The sequence below is a fragment of the Salmo salar genome, chromosome 09, assembly GCF_965601325.2.
Source record: "Salmo salar chromosome 09, fSalSal1, whole genome shotgun sequence".
NCBI lineage: Eukaryota > Metazoa > Chordata > Actinopteri > Salmoniformes > Salmonidae > Salmo > Salmo salar.
Genome location: NC_138299.1, coordinates 98,126,249 through 98,148,911, shown reverse-complemented (window position 1 = coordinate 98,148,911; position 22,663 = coordinate 98,126,249). Strand labels below are relative to the sequence as shown.

At 42.5% G+C, this 22,663-nt stretch overlaps 1 protein-coding gene across 2 annotated transcripts; it reads right to left on the bottom strand.

Moving 5' to 3' along the window:
- Window positions 1–36: 36 nt before the first annotated feature.
- Window positions 37–16,791, bottom strand: LOC106612240 (vesicular integral-membrane protein VIP36). Of its 2 annotated transcripts, none has more exons than XM_082956091.1 (8): window positions 16,558–16,791; window positions 3,918–4,036; window positions 3,618–3,735; window positions 3,354–3,436; window positions 2,703–2,864; window positions 2,304–2,418; window positions 1,399–1,518; window positions 37–1,210 (listed from the first exon to the last, which is right to left on the bottom strand). In XM_082956091.1, the coding sequence occupies exons 1-8, from the start codon at window positions 16,721–16,723 to the stop codon at window positions 1,050–1,052; spliced, it is 1,044 nt and encodes a 347-aa protein (XP_082812217.1). In that variant the 5' UTR covers window positions 16,724–16,791; the 3' UTR covers window positions 37–1,049. The 2 variants fall into 2 exon arrangements, with proteins under 2 accessions (XP_082812217.1, XP_082812218.1); XM_082956092.1 differs by lacking the exon at window positions 3,354–3,436 and adding an exon at window positions 3,223–3,302.
- Between the last annotated feature and the right edge of the window lie 5,872 nt (window positions 16,792–22,663).

The window sequence follows — 22,663 nt, the reverse complement described above, 5'->3', positions numbered from 1 at the left end:
ATGGAAGCATTAGACTACACATTAGAAGAGGCAGAGTTTACTCATTTGGGGAGACCAGTTTTATTGAGTCTTACAGGATAAACTCAACAATGGCCTTGTTCAGTTTGAATCATTCAAATCACATTAAAGAGATATTTCCACTCAAATAATCAGTGTATAAGCAGGTTTTCAAAACACACAATTCCCATCGATTTAATGCAAGATGAGAAAGGTGGTGCAATCTCACAGTAGTGATTTGTAAAGCCTCCAGTAGGCCTCACCAAAAATGAGAACATTGAAATCCTTCCCAACACCCACATTGTATAATAAAATCAAAACCTGAAATGTAACTAGTCTGTATAAATCAATCGTTGCATTATTAGTAGCCAAATTATTCTTCATATAGGCCATGTGACGGTGTGGATATGGTAGTTGGGGTAGTTGTTCTCCCAAAAATATTGTCTAAGTCAGCAAAGAAAACTTCACACATGGAGAGAGAAAATGGCAAAGGCCAGATAAGGAAGTCTTAGCATATCAGCATCAGAAGTGCAGCAATCACATTGAACCCAAAGTCAAGAGCAGTCAGAGTTAAAAACTAAATAAAATCCCATTCACCCATCTAAACTAGACCAATAAGAACCCAACGGTACAAAAAGCAAAATGAGGTGAAAATAAATCTTTCAACATTTTATACTGAACATGTTGTGAAAATAATCTCTTGAAAGTTATTTAACTAGTGTTTTACAGATTGATCCAAATAAACAATAATTCAACAGCAATTATGCCCTGCACTGTGAATGCAAAAATAACAGAGGAAAAGGTAAATAAAAACAAAAATGCTAAACTGCCTCCATCAAAAAGTCAAAGGTCACTCAGACGCATGGTAGAAACCATTAGTCATGGTTATTTCACAAAAATTAGAACGATACCATAAGTGACTCATCATCACAGCGCTTCAGCAGATATAAACATTTGTACAATCTTTAGAAAATTCACTTAGAATAGAGATTCAACAACACATTCTTCGCAACAGTCAATTTCACAAATACCTCTCACATATGTTTTTCCTCTTAGTAAAATCTCCTGTTTCTTTCCTGGCGCTTCTGAAAGACTACAGCCCCTACAACACCACAAACTACAATTCCCAGTAGAGCACATAGCAGAAGCAGGAAGACCTTCCAGCCAGTAAGAGGCGTGCTTCGGAAGTTACCAGTAGGATCATCAATGTTGTCTGTGAAAGCGAAAAATGAAAGAATGATCACGGTTAACTCTTACTCTAACAAGCCTACTCACCTACCGTACATGATCTACAGTAAGATGACAAATACCTGACTGTGGTCAAATAGAATGCAAGCTTTATTGTCTATTTGATTAGAACGGAAATGGGTTTTCTTTATAAAATAAAATTAATCTACATACCTTTGGGGGACTTCAGCAGGCTGACGCTTGGCTCAATCTTGGTCCAGTCCAGACTGTCCTCATCAGGTGTGTGTTCCACCATCAGTTGATACATCTTCATAGAGATGATGTCGTGGTTATCTGTAACATGAGAGTTGTGTTAGCATAAATCCCCATAGACTTCAGATGTACAACTGACAAAGCCGGACTACGAAACGACAAACATGTAATTGAATTGGTTCAATCTGTGTGTACTCTTCTGCACAGTGAGATAAATAAAATAAAATAAAAAAATTGAATCAAGGTCAGTCATTATCTTTCTCAGTGTGCAGTTTTTACCCTTGTGTTCTAGAGACCTACATTTATTTAGATCTACATCTCAAAAGAATCAGTCTCTACACCCTGACCCAACCTACCAGAGATCCCCTGTAGCAAGAATCAGTCTCTACAACCTGACCCAACCTACCAGAGATCCCCTGTAGCAAGAATCAGTCTCTACAACCTGACCCAACCTACCAGAGATCCCCTGTAGCAAGAATCAGTCTCTAAAACCTGACCTAACCTACCAGAGATCCCCTGTAGCAAGAATCAGTCTCTACAACCTGACCCAACCTACCAGAGATCCCCTGTAGCAAGAATCAGTCTCTACAACCTGACCCAACCTACCAGAGATCCCCTGTAGCAAGAATTTGTCTATTTAATCCACCCTGACCCAACCTACCAGAGATCCCCTGTAGCAAGAATCAGTCTCTACAACCTGACCCAACCTACCAGAGATCTCCTGTAGCAAGAATCAGTCTATTTAATCCACCCTGACCCAAACTACCAGAGATCCCCTGTAGCAAGAATCAGTCTCTACAACCTGACCCAACCTACCAGAGATCCCCTGTAGCAAGAATCAGTCTCTACAACCTGACCCAACCTACCAGAGAGATCTCCTGTAGCAGCAGAAGCCCCAAAGTAGTACCCCGTGGGGAGGCGGACACCCCCGATGTCAATGCACTCTTTCCATTCATTCTTATCATCAATGTCAATCATCACCTGTAGAGATCAGAATGGTGCCATTATTTGAATAGATCTGTAACATGTCGAACACATAACAGGTACTCCATAACACTGAAATTCACCAATTTCATAACACAAGAGACCAGTTTCCCAGACAAAGACTAAACATAGTCCTGGACCAAAAATAATTATCCAAGGAGCATCTCCATTAAGCATGCCTTTTAATACAGGACTAGATTTAGCCTTATCTATGTTTAGGAAACCGATCCAACATGTCTGAACTAGAGTAACTTATATCATTTAAAAAAAGGGATTCCTACCGTGAGTCTACCCTTGGAGTAACGGATGGCCAGGTAGGTGTCATGGTCTTTGTTCCTGATCTCAGAAGAGCAGCCTCCCAGTTCAGAGTTACGTCCATCATTCCCATGGTCATAGGGCATAGAACCATTATTCACAATGGCATAGATGTAAGGGAAGGAACGCTAGTGGGAAACAAGGGATGTAAGAACAGAAAACTGGAAACATTTTTGTTATAGACATCGTCAATCAATTATTTGATCCGAGTCCTGACTCAGTTACCAATCAATCCATCTTAGGCTGTGATGCAAAAAAAATATTTGTACATGTAATTCAAAAATGTGTAATAAGCTAAATGCAGAATATTAAAAGGTAATGTTCATTGTGTTACAAAAAGGTCCTTCTCAGAAAGCAACAAAAAAAACTTCATATGACAAAAAAAAACAAAGAAACTCAAAAGAAAATACTTCACATTAAAATCCATCCATCACATTGACATGAAACGCAGGACAATAAATGATAAATGTAGCTGCATCAACTCACGTCAGCTGCCTCATCGTTATGGTACGTGTCTATAAAAAGGGCGAGGCCGTGGAACTTAGCATTGCTGCCAAACACAGACCCTGCAAAGGGAAGAATCACGTCAAGTCAACCAGTCAGATCGCTGCACTTACATCCATCCCATGGAGATCATTGCGGAAGGTATCCACAAATAAAGCCAGGCCAACAAAATGATCTTGGTTTCCAAAGACTGGGCCTGAATGGAAGGCAAAGAGGCGAGATATGATGAGCACATGACTGAGACATGAAGTGCTTACGGCAAATGCAACCCAGTGCTACGACATCACATTGTCTACTAATTTGATTGCCAAAGCTTTATAATGGAATGAGGAAGTGATTGATGACAAAGATATTATTTTGGCAAGATGATACATTACCTGGATGAAGTCTCTCCTTCGTGTACCAGATGGCAATGCCGTCTCCATGGAGATTCTTCTTCCCCGACCCGTGGATCTTGTACTGCACGTGCATCTCCCAGTCTTTCAGATAAACAGGCTGCACAGTGAAAGCAAAATGACATTGGATCATCAATTCAACCATCAATTGGACCTATTCAGTTCAAAATGTAGATATTCTCCAATCAAGCTATAATGGATTTGGGAGTGGACTCTATTGTTTGTGTATCTGTCTGTAATGCCTAACAGAATACATTTCATAGAAGCTAGTTCCTTACTCACCACTGTGTTCCATATGGATCCCTGTCTACTTCTCTCATCAGGTGTCAGGCGCACATAGGAGCTGGTGACTAGCGTGCTCCCCCAGAAGTCCCACTGACTGGATGGGCTGCTTCCAACACCTGTACAACATGTTGGTGAAGAGTCAAGCAAGATTTCAGGGACACATGAAAGAACGTGAATAATTCCGTTGTGCATCAATGACTCATTGCCACCCCTAGCCCAGCTCTCGAGAACTCAAGAGGCCAATGTAATGCAATGGAATTGGAGTCATGAATAAGATTAACCCTTAGCCCAGCTGACTAAACATAGTTGAGTCGGCTACCCCAAGCCTAGCCAAAGCTGTACTTTTAAGGAGCCTGTCGTTGCTCCTCAAAGTCCAAGGACCATATGTTATCTTCAGAGGTAGACCGGCTCTGGCAGCCAAATACTCCATCTAAATGTGAATCGATTCTCAATTGTAATACGGTTCTAGAAACATAAAGCCCTTCACCTTCATATCACAAAATAATTTCACAAATGCAAAAATATCCACACTGTTTTAATCTGCTTTATCACAGTTGAAGCCGACAGTATTTTAAACAACATTTCTGGAGGCCTTCTTCCGTTGAACACAGGTGTTCCGAGCATGCCAGATGGCTAATTAGCATGCTCTGTCTTCCATCGGTCTTCCGCAAACACGCTCTGTAACATGGAGATATGGCCATGTGGGAACACGATCCCTAACCCTATGTAATGGAACAGAGTCATGATCAAGGGCTAGGGTTTGTCACTAGCTATCACAGCCACATAGTCAGAAGGCCCGCCGAGCACCCTCATTTTCAAATTGGCATATCTCAAGTTCAAGTACCAAATACATTCGGGAACAAGACTTGGCAACGTCACTAAAATGAATAACATTTAGAAATGAAATAAGTTTTGGGCTAAAAGGGTAAGTTGTCTTTTCTGTATTAGATAACTAGGAGACAACTGTTGCTACTCTCATCTAAAATGAGGTAGCTAGCTAAGACATATGTATGCCACCACACAGACAAACAAGAAACATGCTGCTGAAATGAAGGCAGTAAATTCAATGACAAATCAGTTATTTATACCATACACTTTTACAACATTACATTTCATTTTAATAAAATGTTAAAGTACTAATTAACAACATCACTTCCTGTTAAACGAGGGAGAGCTCGGTTTGTGGTTTTGGAAAATGAATGTCCATTGAAAAGTTTCTTAGTAGCTAGCTACCTTTTGAGTTTGGATCCCGCGACGCGGTTGGCATCAGTTGCTGGTACTGCTACTCTCTGTCCAGTGATCCTGCCGACCAAGGCCGGGTATAAGGACCTGTTTGGCGTAGCAGCTAGCAGGGTTTTCTTTAGAGCTTGAACGGTCAGCCATTGTGGCTGGGACTGTGTATTGTCCCGGGCTTGTGGCTGTCTAGATCCCTGCTGTTTGTGGTTTTGAATCTTGCCTGTGACCTGCCCTGTCTGGAACCGCGTGGCGTAACAATGTAACCTACGTTGCTACCATGACAAAGACCAAAGCCGGTGGGAGTACAGTTGAGTCGCTCTATCACAGGTAAAGAATCTATTTTTTATTTATTTTTAAACCCACCCCCTTTTTTCTCCCCAATTTCATTAACACGATCTTGTCTCATTGCTGCAACGGGCTCGGGAGAGGCGAAGGTCGAGTTATGCCCGCTGTCATGACGTTGGCCTCTTTGAGTACAGGGAGGACAGTTGACCCCCTCCCCCTTGCACCATCCCCCAACCTACCTCCCCCCACCCAGTCCCTGTGTGAAGGGGTGGTAAAATTCCAGAGAAGAATCTCTGGCCACATGGCCCATAGAGAGACACAGGAAATTCTTCCAACTCACAGAATTGGGGAACCGAGTGACATTTGTGTTCTGGAGAAGGTATGGAAGATTGGTGAAGAATCCAGCTACGAACTGGTCCGCTTGGTACAATTTTGTGATACTCAGAAGAGACAATATAGCCATATTACCATAAAATGGTTTATATAATAGCCTCAGCTATGAGACTTGCATCCACATGGTTGTATAGAATGTATTAATAAGGATAAAGCTATTTGTGATACATTGAGATGATGGGTACTGTTGTTAATGTGATAGAATGTATTTATGTTCAAAGATTAAATCAGTCATCGGCACGCCCCCCCCCAGGGACACAGACAGGACCAGGCGTCATGTGACAAGCCTGTTCTAGGTTCACTATAAAACCTCACCCTGATTTACATTTCTTCAGACCAGGCCTCCACTCCATTGCGAGTTGGCCAATAGGTTTGACCATCCAATTCCGCTACTGAAAGTGAACTATACCACGTGGTTAACTTTTAGACTATTGATACCGACAGAATAAGCACAAGTCTTTGATATTAATTAATAGTCTGCAGCTAGAAATTATATCATTGAACGCGAAGACCAACAAAACATCCATTCTATGACCACATTAATGAATGTCGCTTTGAAAGATCCATTCTAACCGAGAGAGAGAGAGGAGAGAGAGAGAGAGAGAGAACTCTCCAACAGAACGACGCTCCAACAAGGATCCCGACGACACACTGAGCGTAAATATATATTGATTGCAATTGTTCCCGAATGAGTGAGCGTTCATGTGCAAAGGATTAGCATATCAATTGTTAATATTAATGAACTCTGTGTGCATCCTCAGCTGACCTTTTATGACCCATTGTTCTACAAGACACCAGCCAGGCCTGTTTAGCCCACTAGGGCACATTACTCTACCAATTCTTTGTGATGATAATTACTGTTTGTATACTTTCTGTGAATTACTTAGTTTAGTAAATAAATTATTTTAAGACAATTGATGTATGGGTGACTCTTAGTAAAGACTGGGTTCGTGCAGATACAACAATTTACGACGTTTGGAATGAGACTGGACGCGAGTTAAAATCCACCATTTAAACCAGAAGAGAATCGGCCTATACTATAATAGAATATAATATATAATGTTATAATATAGGAAAGTTATATTAGGAAAATTATAACTTTGTAATCTGAATATTTTCCTTGGTGCCCCGATCTCCTAGTTAATTACAATTAAACGATTAATCAGTTTAATCGCGTGATAATAATTACAGGGAGTTAATTGATAAACATGTCTTCAGTTTAATGGTACCCCAAAGACACGACACCGCCAAGCCGCGCTTCTTAACACCCGCTCGCTTAACCCGGAAGCCAGATGCACCAATGTGTCAGAGGAAACACCGTTCAACTGATGTCAGCCTGCAGGCGCCCGGCCCGCCACAAGGAGTTGCTAGAGGGCGATGAGCCAAGTAAAGGCCCCCCACCCCGGCCAAACACTCCCCTAACCCAAACCCCAGGCTGTAGTGATACTGCAACACTGCGATACAGTGCCTTAGATCGCTGCGCCACTTAGGAGGCCGGTGAAGAATCTTTCAAAACGAACAAAAATAGTATCCTGAAGCTGTGCACCAGAAGAGGAAAGAACTGATCCCAGCCATGAAAGCTGCCACAGCACGTGGGGACATTGAGCCTGTCATAGCGGATGTAAGCAATGTCCACCCTCCCAAAAGTCTGGAAGGGATGAGAGAGCCAAACCTCGGTGTTTGTAGCTTCAACCCCAATTACACACCAACTGATTAATGGACTGCTGAAATATAAGCTTGGTGTGCTCTTTTCCATATTATGTTTATCTCTGATACGCTACCCATGAAAAGGTTGAAAATAGCCTATATTATATATTTCTAATTGATGTAGTTGTGTCCTTGAGCTGTTCTTGTCTATTAATGTTATGTATTACGTCATGTTTCATGTTTTGTGTGGACCAACAGCTAATGGGGATCCTAATAAAATACAAAAATTAATGTTACTAAATAAAATTGCAGATGGGACTTTAAAAAAATGGGTGTCCAAACTCTGTGGTCACTAAAGATCCTATGGGGTGGTGCTTATATTGACATATCACTACATGTCTATGTCAAACTGTATTTCCTATTATGTAATACTGTGTATAAAAGTACCATGTACACTACCGTTCAAACGTTTGGGGGTCACTTAAAAATGTCCTTGTTTTTGAAAGCACATTTGTCCATTAAAATAACATCAAATTGATCAGAAATACAGTGTAGACACAGTGAAGAACCGACTCAGGGATGCTGGCCTTCTAGGCAGAGTTCCTCTGTCCAGTGTCTGTGTTTTTGCCCATCTTAATCTTTTATTTTCATTGGCCAGTCTAAGATATGGCTTTTTCTTTGCAACTCTGCCTAGAAGGCCAGCATCCCGGAGTCGTCTCTTCACTGTTGACGTTGAGACTGGTGTTTTGCGGGTACTATTTAATGAAGCTGCCAGTTGAGGACTTGTGAGGAGTCTGTTTCTCAAACTAGACACTAATGTACTTGTCCTCTTGCTCAGTTGTGCACCGGGGCCTCCCACTCTTTCTAATCTGGTTAGAGCCAGTTTGCACTGTTCTGTGAAGGGAGTAGTACACAGCGTTGTAGGCAAACTTCAGTTTTGGCAATTTCTCACATGGAATAGCCTTCATTTCTCAGAACAAGAATAGACTGACGAGTTTCAGAAGAAAGGTTTTTGTTTCTGGCCATTTTGAGCCTGTAATCGAACCCCACAAATCCTGATGCTCCAGATACTCAACTAGTCTAAAGGCCAGTTTTATTGCTTCTTTAATTCAGAACAAGGTTTCAGCTGCGCTAACTTAATCGCAAAGGGGTTTTCTAATGATCAATTAGCCTAAAATTATAAAAACTTGGATTAGCTAACACAACGTGCCATTGGAACACAGGAGTGATGGTTGCTTATAATGGGCCTCTGTACGCATATGTAGATATTCCATAAAAAATGAGCCGTTTCCAGCTACAATGGTAATTTATAACATTTACAATGTCTACACTGTATTTCTGATTAATTTGATGTTATTTTAAAATGGACAAAAAAAATATGCTTTTCCTTCAAAAACAGTAACATTTCTAAGTGACCACAAACGTTTGAATGGTAGTGTACATGGTACTTTTATACACTGTATTACATGATAGGAAATACAGTTTGACATACACATGTATGGGGGAAATACATACTCTTTATTTGTATGTAAGTGGGGTTAGGATGGAGAGTTAACCCTTACACTGTAAAGAGCTCTTGGTGTCTAGAAAAGTTCCATGTAAATCCACAAAATTATTATTAAAATGTTCTACAATCTTCCATAGGTTGAAGACCATGCCTTTGTACAGACAGAAACTGGTAATAAAAAAATCAAGGAGTCAATTTGTTTGTCCACATGCCATTTTAAAAACAACGCATATATTGCTGTTAACCCAAAATAGGTTAAGTAACTATTAGTTAGGCAAATATAAGCACGCAAGCAGAGTTTGAATAAGACATCTGATTAAGACGTTGCATTTACAGTGCATTCAGAAAGTATTCAGACCCCTTGACTTTTTCCGACTTACGTTACAGACATTTTTAAATGTATTGAATATTTTTTCCCCTTCAATCTACCACAGTACCCTATAAAGACAAAGAAAAAACAGGCTTTTAGAAATGGTTGCAAATGTATAACTTTTTTTTACTGAAATATCACAATGCTGCCACCACCATGCTTCACCATAGGGATGGTGCCAGGTTTCCTCCAGACGTGATACTTGGCATTCAGGCCAAAGAGTTCCATCTTTGCTTCATCAGACCAGAGAATCTTTTTCCTCATGGTCTGAAAGTCCTTTAATACATTTTGGCAAACTCCAAGTGCTTTTTTTACCGTTGAGTCTGGCCACTCCACCATGAAGGCCTGATTTGGTAGACTGCTGCAGAGATGGTTGTCCTTCTGGAAGGTTCTCCTATCTCCACAGAGGAACTCTGGAGCTTTGTCAGAGTGACCATCGGGTTCTAAGACAGCACCCTGACTAAGGCCCTTCTGCCCCGGCCAGCTCTAGGAAGAGTCCTGATGGCTCCAAACTTCTTCCATTTAAGAATGATGGAGGCCACGGTGTTCTTGGGGTCCTTCAATGCTGCAGACATTTTTTGGTACTCTTCCCCAGATCTGTGCATCGACACAATCCTGTCTCGGAGCTCTACGGACAATTCCTTCGACCTCATGGCTTGGTTTTTGCTCTGACATTCACTGTCAACTGTGGGACATTATATAGACAGGTGTGTGCCTTTCCAAATCATGTCCTATCAATTGAATTTACCACAGGTGGACTCCAATCAAGTTGTAGAAGCATCAAGGATGATCAATGGAAACAGAATGTACCTGAGCTCAATTGAGTCTCATAGCAAGGGTCTGAATACCTATGTAAATAAGGCATCTGTTTTTATAAATTTGCAAAACTTAAAACCTGTTTACACTGTCATTATCAAGTATTTTGTGTAGATTGATGAGAACAAATATACATTTTAGAATACGGCTGTAATGTAACTATACCTAGAAGACAAGGAGTCTGAAGACTTTCCGAATGAACTGTATAACAGTTGGTTTTACTAATAAGTAAACTAATAATTGACGGATCAGTAGAGCAAATATATGTCTGACTTTGTGGCTGTGGTAACTAGTGACGACCAGGGCTAGGGCTACCCCCCCAGCCCAGAACTGGACCTCAGACTCTGTCCACCTCAAAGCTAAGCCACACCTTCCAAAACAATAAACAAAATGTAGTTAGGACTTGCAGGAGTTCCAACTAGACAAAATAAAGTAGCTAGCTAACATTAGCTAGCTAGCTGAAGTATCTGTACACTTGACTTAAATAATTTGCATTACAACCACAACAGATTTAGACAATTGGCATAACAGCAGAAAGGGAGGGAAGCAGAGAATAGCCCCTCTTTATACACTACATGACCGAAAGTATGCGGACACCTGCTCGTCGAACATCTCATTCCAAAATCATGTGCATTAATATGGAGTTGGTCCCCCCTTCGCTGCTATTAACAGTCTCTGCTCTTCAGGGAAGGCTTTCTACTAGATGTTGGGACATTCCTGCGGGGACTTGCTTCCATTCAGCCACAAGACCATTAGTTAGGTCGGACACTGAGGTTGGGTGATTAGGCCTGGCTCGCAACAGGCGTTCCAATTCATCCAAGATGTTCGATGGAGTTGAGGTCAGGGCTCTGTGCAGGCCAGTCAAGTTCTTCTAAACTGTACGACAAACCATTTCTGCATGGATGTCACATTGTGCACAGGGACATTGTCATGCTGAAATCAGGAAAGGGCCTTTCCCCAAACTGTTGCCACAAAGTTGGAAGCACAGAATTGTCTAGAATGTCATTGTATGCTGTAGCATTAAGATCTCCCTTCACTGGAACTAAGGGGCCTAGCCCAAACCATGAAAAACAGCCCCAGACCATTACTCCTCCTCCACCAAACTTTACAGTTCTATGCATTGGGGCATGTAGCGTTCTACTGGCATCAGCCAAACCCAGATTCGTCCGTCAGACTGCCAGACGGTGAAGTGTGATTCATTACTCCAGAGAACGCATTTCCACTGCTCCAGAGTCCAATGGCGGCAAGCTTTACACCACTCTATCCGACTCTTGGTATTGCTCATGATGACCTTAGGCTTGTGTGCAGCTGCTCACCCATGGAAACCCATTTCATGAAGATCCCGACGAACAGTTCTTGTGCTGACGTTGCTTCCAGAGGTAGTTTGGATCTCGGTAGTGAGTGTTGCAACCGAGGACACATGATTTTTACAAGCTTCAGCACTCGGCAGTACTATTCTGTGAGCTTGTGTGACCTACCACTTCACAGCTGAGCCGTTGTTGCTTTTAGATGTTTCCACTTCACAATAACAGCACTTACAGTTGACCGGGGAAGCTCTAACAAGGCAGAAATTTGATAAACTGAATTTTTGGAAAGGTGGCATCCTATGACAGTGCCATGTTGAAAGTCACTGAGCTCTTCGGTAAGGCCATTCTCCTGCCAATGTTTGTCTATGGAGATTGGCTGTGTGCTCAATTTTATGCACTCTGGCTGAAATAGCCAAATCCACTATTTTTGTAAACTCAGCAAAAAAAAGAAACGTCCTCTCACTGTCAACTGCGTTTATTTTCAGCAAACTTAACATGTGTAAATATTTGTATGAACAAAACAAGATTCAACAACTGATGCATAAACTGAACAAGTTCCACAGACATGTGATTAACAGAAATGTAAAGTGTCCCTGACCAAAGGGGGGTCAAAATCAAAAGTAACAGTCAGTATCTTTTGTGGCCACCAGCTGCATTAAGTACTGCAGTGCATCTCCTCATGGACTGCACCAGATTTGCCAGTTCTTGCTGTGAGATGTTACCCCACTCTTCCACCAAGGCACCTGCAAGTTTCCAGACATTTCTGGGGGGAATAGCCCTAGCCCTCACCCTCCGATCCAACAGGTCCCAGACATGCTCAATGGGATTGAGATCCGGGCTCGTCACTGGCCATGGCAGAACAATGACATTCCTGTCTAGCAGGAAATCACGCACAGAACGAGCAGTATGGCTGGTGGCATTGTCATGCTGCAGGGTCATCTCAGGATGAACCTGCAGGAAGGGTACCACATGAGGGAGGAGGATGTCTTCCCTGTAACGCACAGCGTTAAGATTGTCTGCAATGACAAGCTCAGTCCGATGATGCTGTGACACACCACCCCAGACCATGACGGACCCACCACCTCCAAATCGATCCCGCTCCAGAGTACAGGCCTCGGTGTAACGCTCATTCCTTCAACGATAAACGCGAATCCGACCATCACCCCTGGTGAGACAAAACCGCGACTAGTCAGTGAAAAGCACATTTTTGCCAGTCCTGTCTGGTCCAGTGACGGTGGGTTTGTGCCCATAGGCGACATTGTTGCCGGTGATGTCTGGCGAGGACCTGCCTTACAACAGGCCTACAAGCCCTCAGTCCAGCCTCTCTCAGCCTATTGCAGACAGTCTGAGCACTGATGGAGGGATTGTGCGTTCCTGGTGTAACTCGGGCAGTTGTTGTTGCCATCCTGTACCTGTTCCACAGGTGTGATGTTCAGATGTACTGATCCTGTGCAGGTGTTGTTTCACGTGGTCTGCCACTGCGAGGTTGATCAGCTGTTCGTCTTGGCTCCCTGTAGCGCTGTCTTAGGCGTCTCAGTACGGACATTGCAATTTATTGCCCTGGCCATATCTACAGTTCTCATGCCTCCTTGCAGCATGCCTAAGGCACATTCACGCCCAGGGTCCCTGCTCATCTGCATCTTTCTTTTGTTTTTTTTCAGAGTCAGTAGAAAGGCCTCTTTAGTGTCCTAAGTTTTCATAACTGACCTTAACTGCCTACCGTCTGTAAGCTGTTAGTGTGTAAACGACCGTTCCACAAGTGCATGTTCATTAATTGTTCATGGTTCATTGAACAAGCATGGGAAACAGTGTTTAAACACCTTTACAATGAAGATCTGTGCAGTTATCTTTGAAAGACAGGGTGCAGAAGAAGGGATGTTTCTTTTTTTGCTGTGTTTATATATAGTGTGCTTCTATTGGTCCATTTTTAATCTATGACTCCAGGCGGGAGGCAGGGGTGCTCCAATACAGTAGGCTAGATGGGGTAATGCACCGTAATGTTGGTAACCCCCGAAAATCCCCACAGACCCAATATAACGGTGCCGGAGGGGATGGCTGCAATTTTACGGGCTCCTAACCAATTGTGCTATTTTGTGGTTTTTTTTCTCGCATCGTTTGTAACTTATGTTTCTGCTACCGTCTCTTATGACCGAAAAGAGCTTCTGGATATCAGAACAGCGATTACTCACCTCGAACTGGACTAAGATTATTTTCTTTAATGAGTCTGATGCGAAGGATATACAGCTGCTCCCGGACCAAATCCCTGTCATTCGCATGAAGACAGAGATACAGGGGCAGCAGATCCAAGTGCCTTGTGCGAAATTGTCAGCGAGTGGGTAACCTGCCTCTACCATCCGTCCTATTGGCCAAAGTGCAATCACTGGAGAATAAACAGGATGAGCTCTGTTTGAGACTATCCTACCAAGGGGACATTAATAAAAACTGTAACATCTTATGTTTCACCGAGTTGTGGCTGAACGATGACATGGATAATATACAATTGGCTGGGATTTTCGTGCATAGGCAAGACAGAACAACTAATTCCAGTAAAACGAGTGGTGGTGGTCTGTGTCTATTTCTCAAAAACAGCTGGTTTTGCTCACCTTAGGTAGAGTACCTCACGATAAGCTGTAGACCACACTACCTATATTTTTCGTAGGTGTCTACTTACCGCCACAAACCGATGCTGGCACTAAGACCGCGCTCTCAACAAGGTGTATAAGGCCATAAGCAAACAAGAAAATGCTCATCCAGAAGCAGCGCTCCTAGTGGCCGGGGACTTTAAAGCAGGCAAACTTGAATCCATTTGACCTAATTCCTCTCCCTCAACCTGAGCAAGACAGAAGGAGCTGATCATGGACTACAGGAAAATAAGAGCCGAACAGGCCCCCATTTAACATCGACTGGGCTGAAGTGGAGTGGGTCGAGAGTTTTTTAAAGTTCCTTGGTGTCCACATCACCAACGAACTATCATGGTCCAAACACACCAAGACAGTCGTGAAGAGGCCACAACAACCCCTATTCCCCCTCAGGAGACTGAAAAGATTTGGCATGGGTCCCCAAATCCTCAAAAAGTTATACAGCTGCACCATCAAGAGCATCCTGACCGGTTGCATCACCGCCTGGTATGGCAACTGCTCGGCATCCGACCGTAAGGCCAAGTCATAGACTGTTCTCTCTGCTACTGCACGGCAAGAGGTACCGGAGCACCAAGTCTAGGTCCAAAAGGCTCCTTAACAGCGTCTACCCCGAAGCCATAAGACTGCTGAACAAATAATCAAATGGCTACACAGACTATTACTGCTACTCACTGTTTATTATCCATGCAGTCACTTTACCCCTACCTACATGTACATATTACTTCAATTACCTCGACTAACCTGTTACCTGCACATTGACTCGGTACCGGTACCCCCTGCATATAGCCTCGTTATTGTTATTTTATTGCGTTACTTTTTTAAACTTTAGTTTATGTAGTAAATATTTTCTCTTATTAAAATTGCATTGTTGGTTAAGGGCTTGTAAGTAAGCATTTCACAGTAAGGTCTACACCTGTCGTATTCGGCGCATGTGACAAATAAACATTTGATTTGCAACAGAAGAAGAGGCGGGGGCGACCATAGTAGCTAGCTATAACTAGTATACACCGGTAGTGTCCTTCGCCCCCGCCTGTCGGGAACTGTTAATGATGGCGCGCGAAAGACACTGTGCTAGCTTAGCCAGCTAGTCCTAAGGAGGAGTCCGGTACACAGCAGGCGAGGGCGACACCACAGATAGAACAATGAGACAGATATTTCACCGGATGTATAAATGTGAAATATCCAGTTCGCGTTTCCACTCACTAGAGGAAGCCCAGGGGCCAGCAGTGGGACAAGATAGAGAGAGATGGATGTTGGACGACATTCTGCTACTTCTCTCGTCAATTAAACATTTCTCTCTCAATACAGGTTCTGTTTCCAAAACTAAAATCGGTTATGAACAGAGTGGACTAAGTTTTATAGACTTTTCCCTTTGCCATGGTTTAAATTTTTTTTTGTTTAGAATGAGTGCAAGTGCGAATTGAGTTATTGCGCACTTCCTTAACGGAAATATACAAATACATGCTAAAAACATGCCAATAGGCTCTCGCAAGCTCATCACTATGATTCATTTGCTCAAGTTGAAAACAACAGGCTGTGGTCTATCTTGGGTTAGTTATAAAAAAATATTTAGCAACACCGTGTGCTAGCTAGCTAACGAGCAAGCTAGCACACTGTGCTACTAGTACACATTGTCACCCCCGCCTCCCACCTGCTGTGTACCAGAGTAGCTAGTGGGCACAGTTCTCGGGTACACAACAGGTGGGGGCAACACCGTGTGCTAGACGCTAGTTAAAGTGTTCATGAAGGAACCAATGGGATGCTCGAGGGGGTGCGTTCCTGCAGATACAGGTAAGCCCCGAATTGCAGGCTGCAGTTGCACACTATTTTACTGAGTTACAGTTCATATAAGAAAATCAGTCAAGTGAAATAAATAAATTAGGCCCTAATCTATGGATTTCACATGATAGGAATAGAGATGTGTCTGCTGGTCACAAATACCTTTAAAAAATTAAGGCAGGGGTGTGGATCAGAAAACCAGTCAGTGTCTGATGTGACCACCATTTTCCTCATGCAACGTGACAATTGCACTCTCCCTTGAGACGTCTGTGGCATTGTGTTTTGTGACAAAACTGACAATTTGAGGGGCCTTTTCCTGTCCCCAGCACAAAGGTGCATCGGTGTAATGATCATGCTGTTTAACCAGCTTATTGACATGTCACACCTGTCAGGTGGATGGATTATCTTGGCCAAGGAAAAATACTAATTAACTGGGATGTAAACAAATGTGTGCAATATATATATATATTTTAAATAAGCTTTTTGTGCGTGTGGATAATTTCTGGGAAATTTTATTTAAGCTCGTGAAACCAACACTTTACATGATGCGTTTATATTTTTGTTCAGTGTAGTATGACTGGCCCTTAGCAGCTAACGTTTCTAACAAGATAAGTTAGCTAGCATAGCTATCGATTTCACATGCCGTTAACGTACTTACCCTGGTACGGTTTCATGAGCGAATGCTCCCGCTTTAAGTGCTCTGCATTACCGTCTGTTATATCGCATTGCACCAGAGTAAAGTGAAGTAATAGGAAAAGCAGTGGCCTGCTGATAAATGTACAAAAACCTCTCATTTTGCTCACTCGGCCTATGCAAGACACCATGGATCCTGGATAACCATGTTCCTGATCCGGGTAGGAAACAGCAACTCCCACTAAAATGGTTCCTATGTTACTTCCCAAGAACTTTGACCGTGTCCTATCATTTTTTGCTGTTGTTGAAATTACCTTCTATATGGGAATTATATTTTCATTGTTACCTTTCAAAGTTCAAAAACATTATTTTTGTTTGATTATCGCTTTCAACAAAGTATGGAACGTTTTTATAGTTGCTAAAAACGTACTATTGCCAATCATAGACGAGCACATAGTTAAAGCCAACGAAAACGAACAATCAGGGGATTGTCTATAGTTGATACGTTCGAAGTATGCAAATGTAGCCACTGAGGTTTCTCTCTTTCTCCACTAGATGGTGCCATTACATCAGTTTATGATCCTTTGAAGCGTTCCTGACTTCCTGCCGTTTCGGCCCACCACAAGGTTGCACCCAAAGGTTGGGTAGTAACTGACTACATGTAATCAATTACAGTTACAAAAAATACGTATTGGATTACTTTTAAATTCAGAAAGGATGTTTGCAAAAAAAAATTACATTATGACGACTTTCTGTTTTCTCAATGACATTCAGTTCAACATTGATAAAACACTCAAGTTTAAGTTTGTTCCACCTGAACAAATCTGATCACAAGTTAAATAAACCACTATGATGACACATCAAATCCGTTTTATGGATCCTTTTTGTCACTTCTAATGCCTCTTCAGGGGAAAGTAATCCAAAAGTAACTGAACCAACCCAGCCATCACCATGTCTTGAGACTACTTAAGACATCTTAAGACATGTCTTGAGAAGTCAAGACATCTTTAAGATGCATATATAGATGGTCTCAAGATGTCTTGAATATAGAAGACATCTTAAGACATCTTAAAAATAATAACATGCTTCAAGGCTCTATAAAGAGTATTTCTATGGTTCAGCTGTTTACTTACTTTGTCTTGTAGTGATTTGGCAATCACTTACTCATTTCTAGGACACACTTTAGAAACAACAGTTTAAACAGTTGAACATATTTACTTACAGGAAACTTAACACTTACAGCATACCTCTGATGTTCAAGGACATAAGAACAGTGAAATATAAATAGCACATTTAACTATGAGAATATTTCTCAATAGATGTGATATGTAAATGTAAGATTATAGAATAGATAGACATTCACAGAATCTACAGATTATAGAATAGATAGACATTGTCTGAATTTAAGTATGCTCCCTCTAATTCTCTCTCTCTCTCTCTCTTTCGCTCTCTCTTTCTCTCTCTCTTCTCTCGGAGGACCTGAGCACTAGGACCATGCCTCAGGACTACCTGGCCTGATGACTCCTTGCTGTCCCCAGTCCACCTGGTCATGCTGCTGCTCCAGTTTCAACTGTTCTGCCTGCGGCTATGGAACCCTGACCTGTTTACTGGACGTGTTACCTTGTCCCGGACCTGCTGTTTTGGACTCTCTCTCTACCGCACCTGCTGTCTCTAACTCTGAATGATCGGCTATGAAAAGCCAATTGACATTTACTCCTGAGGTGCTGACCTGTTCCACCCTCTACAACCACTGTGATTATTATTATCTGACCCTGCTGGTCATCTATGAATGTTTGAACATCTTGGCCATGTTCTGTTATAATCTCCACCGGCACAGCCAGAAGAGGACTGGCCACCCCTCAAAGCTTGGTTCCTTTCTAGGTTTCTTCCTAGGTTCCAGCCTTTCTAGGGAGTTTTTCCTAGCCACGGTGCTTCTACATCTGCATTGCTTGGTGTTTGGGGTTTTAAACTGGATTTATGTACAGCACTTTGTGACATCAGCTGATGTAAAAAGGGCTTTATAAAACAATTTGATTGATTGATTGATTCACAGAATATACAGATTATTGAATAGATCGACATTCACAGAATGTGCAGATTATAGAATAGATAGACATTCACAGAATGCACAGATTATAGAAGACATTCACAGAATGTACAGATTATAGAATAGATAAACATTCACAGATTGTACAGATTATAGAATAGATCGACATTCACAGAATGTTCAGATCCTTAGAATAAAACCAAAGTTGCGCCCCTGGTGGAAAGTGTTAGGAAATGTAATGTCATATTTTTTTATTGTATATAACTGCCTTAAGGCAAAGGGTGGCTACTTTGAAGAATCTAAAATATATTTTGATTTGTTTAACACTTTTTAGGTTATTACATATGTGTTATTTCATAGTTTTGATGTCTTCACTATTATTCTACAATGTAGAAAATTGTTTAAAAAAAATAAAAAAGAAAGAAAAACCCTTGAATTAGTAGGTGTGTTCAAACTTTTGACTGGTACTGTAGATATAAAAACAAAACATGTAAAGTGTTGATGCCATGTTTCATGAGCTGAAATAAAAGATCCCAGAAATGTTCCATGCACACAAAATGTTTATTTCTCAGAAATTTTATGCACAAATGTGTTTACATCCCTGTTAGTGAGCATTTCTCATTTGCCAAGATAATCCATCCACCTGACAGATGTGGCATATCAGGAATATGATTAAACAGCAGTATCATTGCATAGATGCACCTTGTGCTGGGGACAAGAAAAGCCCCCTCAACAATTGGCAGTTTTGTCACACAACACAATGCCACAGATGTCTCAGGTTTTGAGGGAGCGTGCAAATGGCATGCTGACTGAAGGATTGTCTGCCAGAGCTGTTGTCAGTTAATGTTAATTTCTCTACCATAAGCTGCTTCCAACATCGTTTTAGAGAACTTGCTAGTACGTCCAACCCGCCTCACAACCGCAGACTACATGTAACCACGCCAGCCCAGGACCTCTACATCCGGCTTCTTCACCTTCGGGATCGTCTGAGACCAGCCACCCGGACAGCTGATGAAACTGTGGCTTTGCACAACCAAAGAATTCCTGCACAAACTGTCAGAAATCATCTCAGGGAAGCTCACCTACATGCTTGTCGTCCTCAACAGGATCTTAACCTGACCGCAGTTTGGCGTCAAAGGCAAGAGTAAAAACGTAACAACCTGGATTTAGAGATGGTTTTATTCATTTAGCTGAGATAATGACAGTCGTTACCTAGCTAGCTAAACAGAGTCTTCAATATAACATTATGGCAGTGCTTAAACAAGATGTCAACAACATATTTCTTAATATTCACAAAATATTATTCTGGACTAACATACATTATCCATTCAAATGCTTTGCTTGCTTACAACAAGTTGAAAATCTGATTGTAAATCCTCCAAGTTTGACAGACTGTTGTTCTGAGACTTGTATCTACTGTCAGTTGACTAAAGAATGTTCCGTGAATTTGATATGTTGAACATTCCTAAGTTCCAAACTTTATGAACAGGAATATGAGTGCAGACCAGAGTGATCCTCACGTGTATTTTATATTTCTCATAATGCTTTGAATTGAAATGTAAAAGAGTGGCCTGGACACTAAGGCTACACATAAGGTTGTCCAACCAGAGATTCTCTCTCTTCTCAGGGTTCAGGTCTCTCTCTCTCTCAATCATTGTATATTTATTATGTTTCTTGAATATTTTGTATTATTGTTATCATTACCTAATAATATATATATACATAAAATATATACATACAATGTTGTTAGGTGCTGTCTAAATAACAAATGTCTTGAGACATGTCCCATAGTATTGCATTGAATGTCTTCTTAGAAATGTGTTTTAATACGTCTTAAAACATCTGAAGACACATCTTCAAAAACGACAATGTCTCAAGACGTCTGGGTATGAAAGTAATGACATTACGTTACTGATTTTGGGTAATCCAAAAATATATTACACTGATTACAATGATTACACTGATTACACAGGTAGGCCTGAACAGTAACTGTAACAGATTATATTTATAATGAGTGGTTTGGCCACTCTACTCAAGTTGCTGGTTTTATAAACTGGTCAGTCACAGAATTATCAACAAAACGTTTTACATTTATGTTAATAGTCAGTGTTGGAGGGGATTTAAATCATGCCATTTGTCATTTATCCAGGCCTACAGTACAGAATGAATTATAATGGAATACAGGCCTAGTAGTCTACTACTACATAGTCATTTATGGTTTAACTTTCTAAATAAATGTAATGCCTGGGCCAATGCATTAATCTGATCCTGGCCAGCTTGTCTTGAAGAAGCCCCAGTAAATTAATTCCTCAGCAGCATGTGGACGCAGACACCCACCACCCAATGAAGACAATAGCAGCATGAGGAGTCCCCACCATGAATACCACACACACACACACACACACACACACACACACACACACACACACACACACACACACACACACACACACACACACACACACACACACACACACACCTCCCCTCCTTCAACAGACAAATTAAAAGGAAGCCGGCCACCCTCCATTTTAGCTCCACAAACAAAGCCTGGAGAGAATGGTTCACTACTGGCTCTAACACCAACCCCACCCCAGCATACCTCCCACTGCACCCCAGCATACCTCCCACTGCACCCCACCATACCTCCCACTGCACCCCAGCATACCTCCCACTGCACCCCAGCATACCTCCCACTGCACCCCACCATACCTCCCACTGCACCCCACCATACCTCCCACTGCACCCCACCATACCTCCCACTGCACCCCAGCATACCTCCCACTGCACCCCAGCATACCTCCCACTGCACCCCACCATACCTCCCACTGCACCCCACCATACCTCCCACTGCACCCCAGCATACCTCACACTGCACCCCACCATACCTCCCACTGCACCCCACCATACCTCCCACTGCACCCCAGCATACCTCCCACTGCACTCCCTACAGAGGAGCTATTTGACCTGACTACCAAAGCCTCCAACAGCACTAAGGAAGGCTGGGGTAACTGAAGGAGCCATGGTGGTCATTTTGAATGTGTTTTTTTTTAATATGTGCTCAAGGCTTCACATCCCACCCCCACTGCACTAGTCTCTACAGATGGGCTGTGTGGCTGGTGACTTCACTAGTCTCTACAGATGGGCTGTGTGGCTGGTGACTTCACTAGTCTCTACAGATGGGCTGTGTGGCTGGTGACTTCACTAGTCTCTACAGATGGGCTGTGTGGCTGGTGACTTCACTAGTCTCTACAGATGGGCTGTGTGGCTGGTGACTTCACTAGTCTCTACAGATGGGCTGTGTGGCTGGTGACTTCACTAGTCTCTACAGATGGGCTGTGTGGCTGGTGACTTCACTAGTCTCTACAGATGGGCTGTGTGGCTGGTGACTTCACTAGTCTCTACAGATGGGCTGTGTGGCTGGTGACTTCACTAGTCTCTACAGATGGGCTGTGTGGCTGGTGACTTCACTAGTCTCTACAGATGGGCTGTGTGGCTGGTGACTTCACTAGTCTCTACAGATGGGCTGTGTGGCTGGTGACTTCACTAGTCTCTACAGATGGGCTGTGTGGCTGGTGACTTCACTAGTCTCTACAGATGGGCTGTGTGGCTGGTGACTTCACTAGTCTCTACAGATGGGCTGTGTGGCTGGTGACTTCACTAGTCTCTACAGATGGGCTGTGTGGCTGGTGACTTCACTAGTCTCTACAGATGGGCTGTGTGGCTGGTGACTTCACTAGTCTCTACAGATGGGCTGTGTGGCTGGTGACTTCACTAGTCTCTACAGATGGGCTGTGTGGCTGGTGACTTCACTAGTCTCTACAGATGGGCTGTGTGGCTGGTGACTTCACTAGTCTCTACAGATGGGCTGTGTGGCTGGTGACTTCACTAGTCTCTACAGATGGGCTGTGTGGCTGGTGACTTCACTAGTCTCTACAGATGGGCTGTGTGGCTGGTGACTTCACTAGTCTCTACAGATGGGCTGTGTGGCTGGTGACTTCACTAGTCTCTACAGATGGGCTGTGTGGCTGGTGACTCCTGTTCCTTCATCCCACTACATTATCCTCCAATGATAATCTAGTGATCC

Excerpts from the sequence above, each read along its gene's own strand:
- LOC106612240 (XM_082956091.1), bottom strand. The coding sequence starts at position 16,723 with ATGGTGTCTTGCATAGGCCGAGTGAGCAAAATGAGAGGTTTTTGTACA. Across the intron at positions 3,736-3,917 it reads GATCCATATGGAACACAGTG|CCTGTTTATCTGAAAGACTG; the intron begins GTGAGTAAGGAA and ends TTCACTGTGCAG. Across the intron at positions 2,419-2,702 it reads ACTCCAAGGGTAGACTCACG|GTGATGATTGACATTGATGA; the intron begins GTAGGAATCCCT and ends TGATCTCTACAG.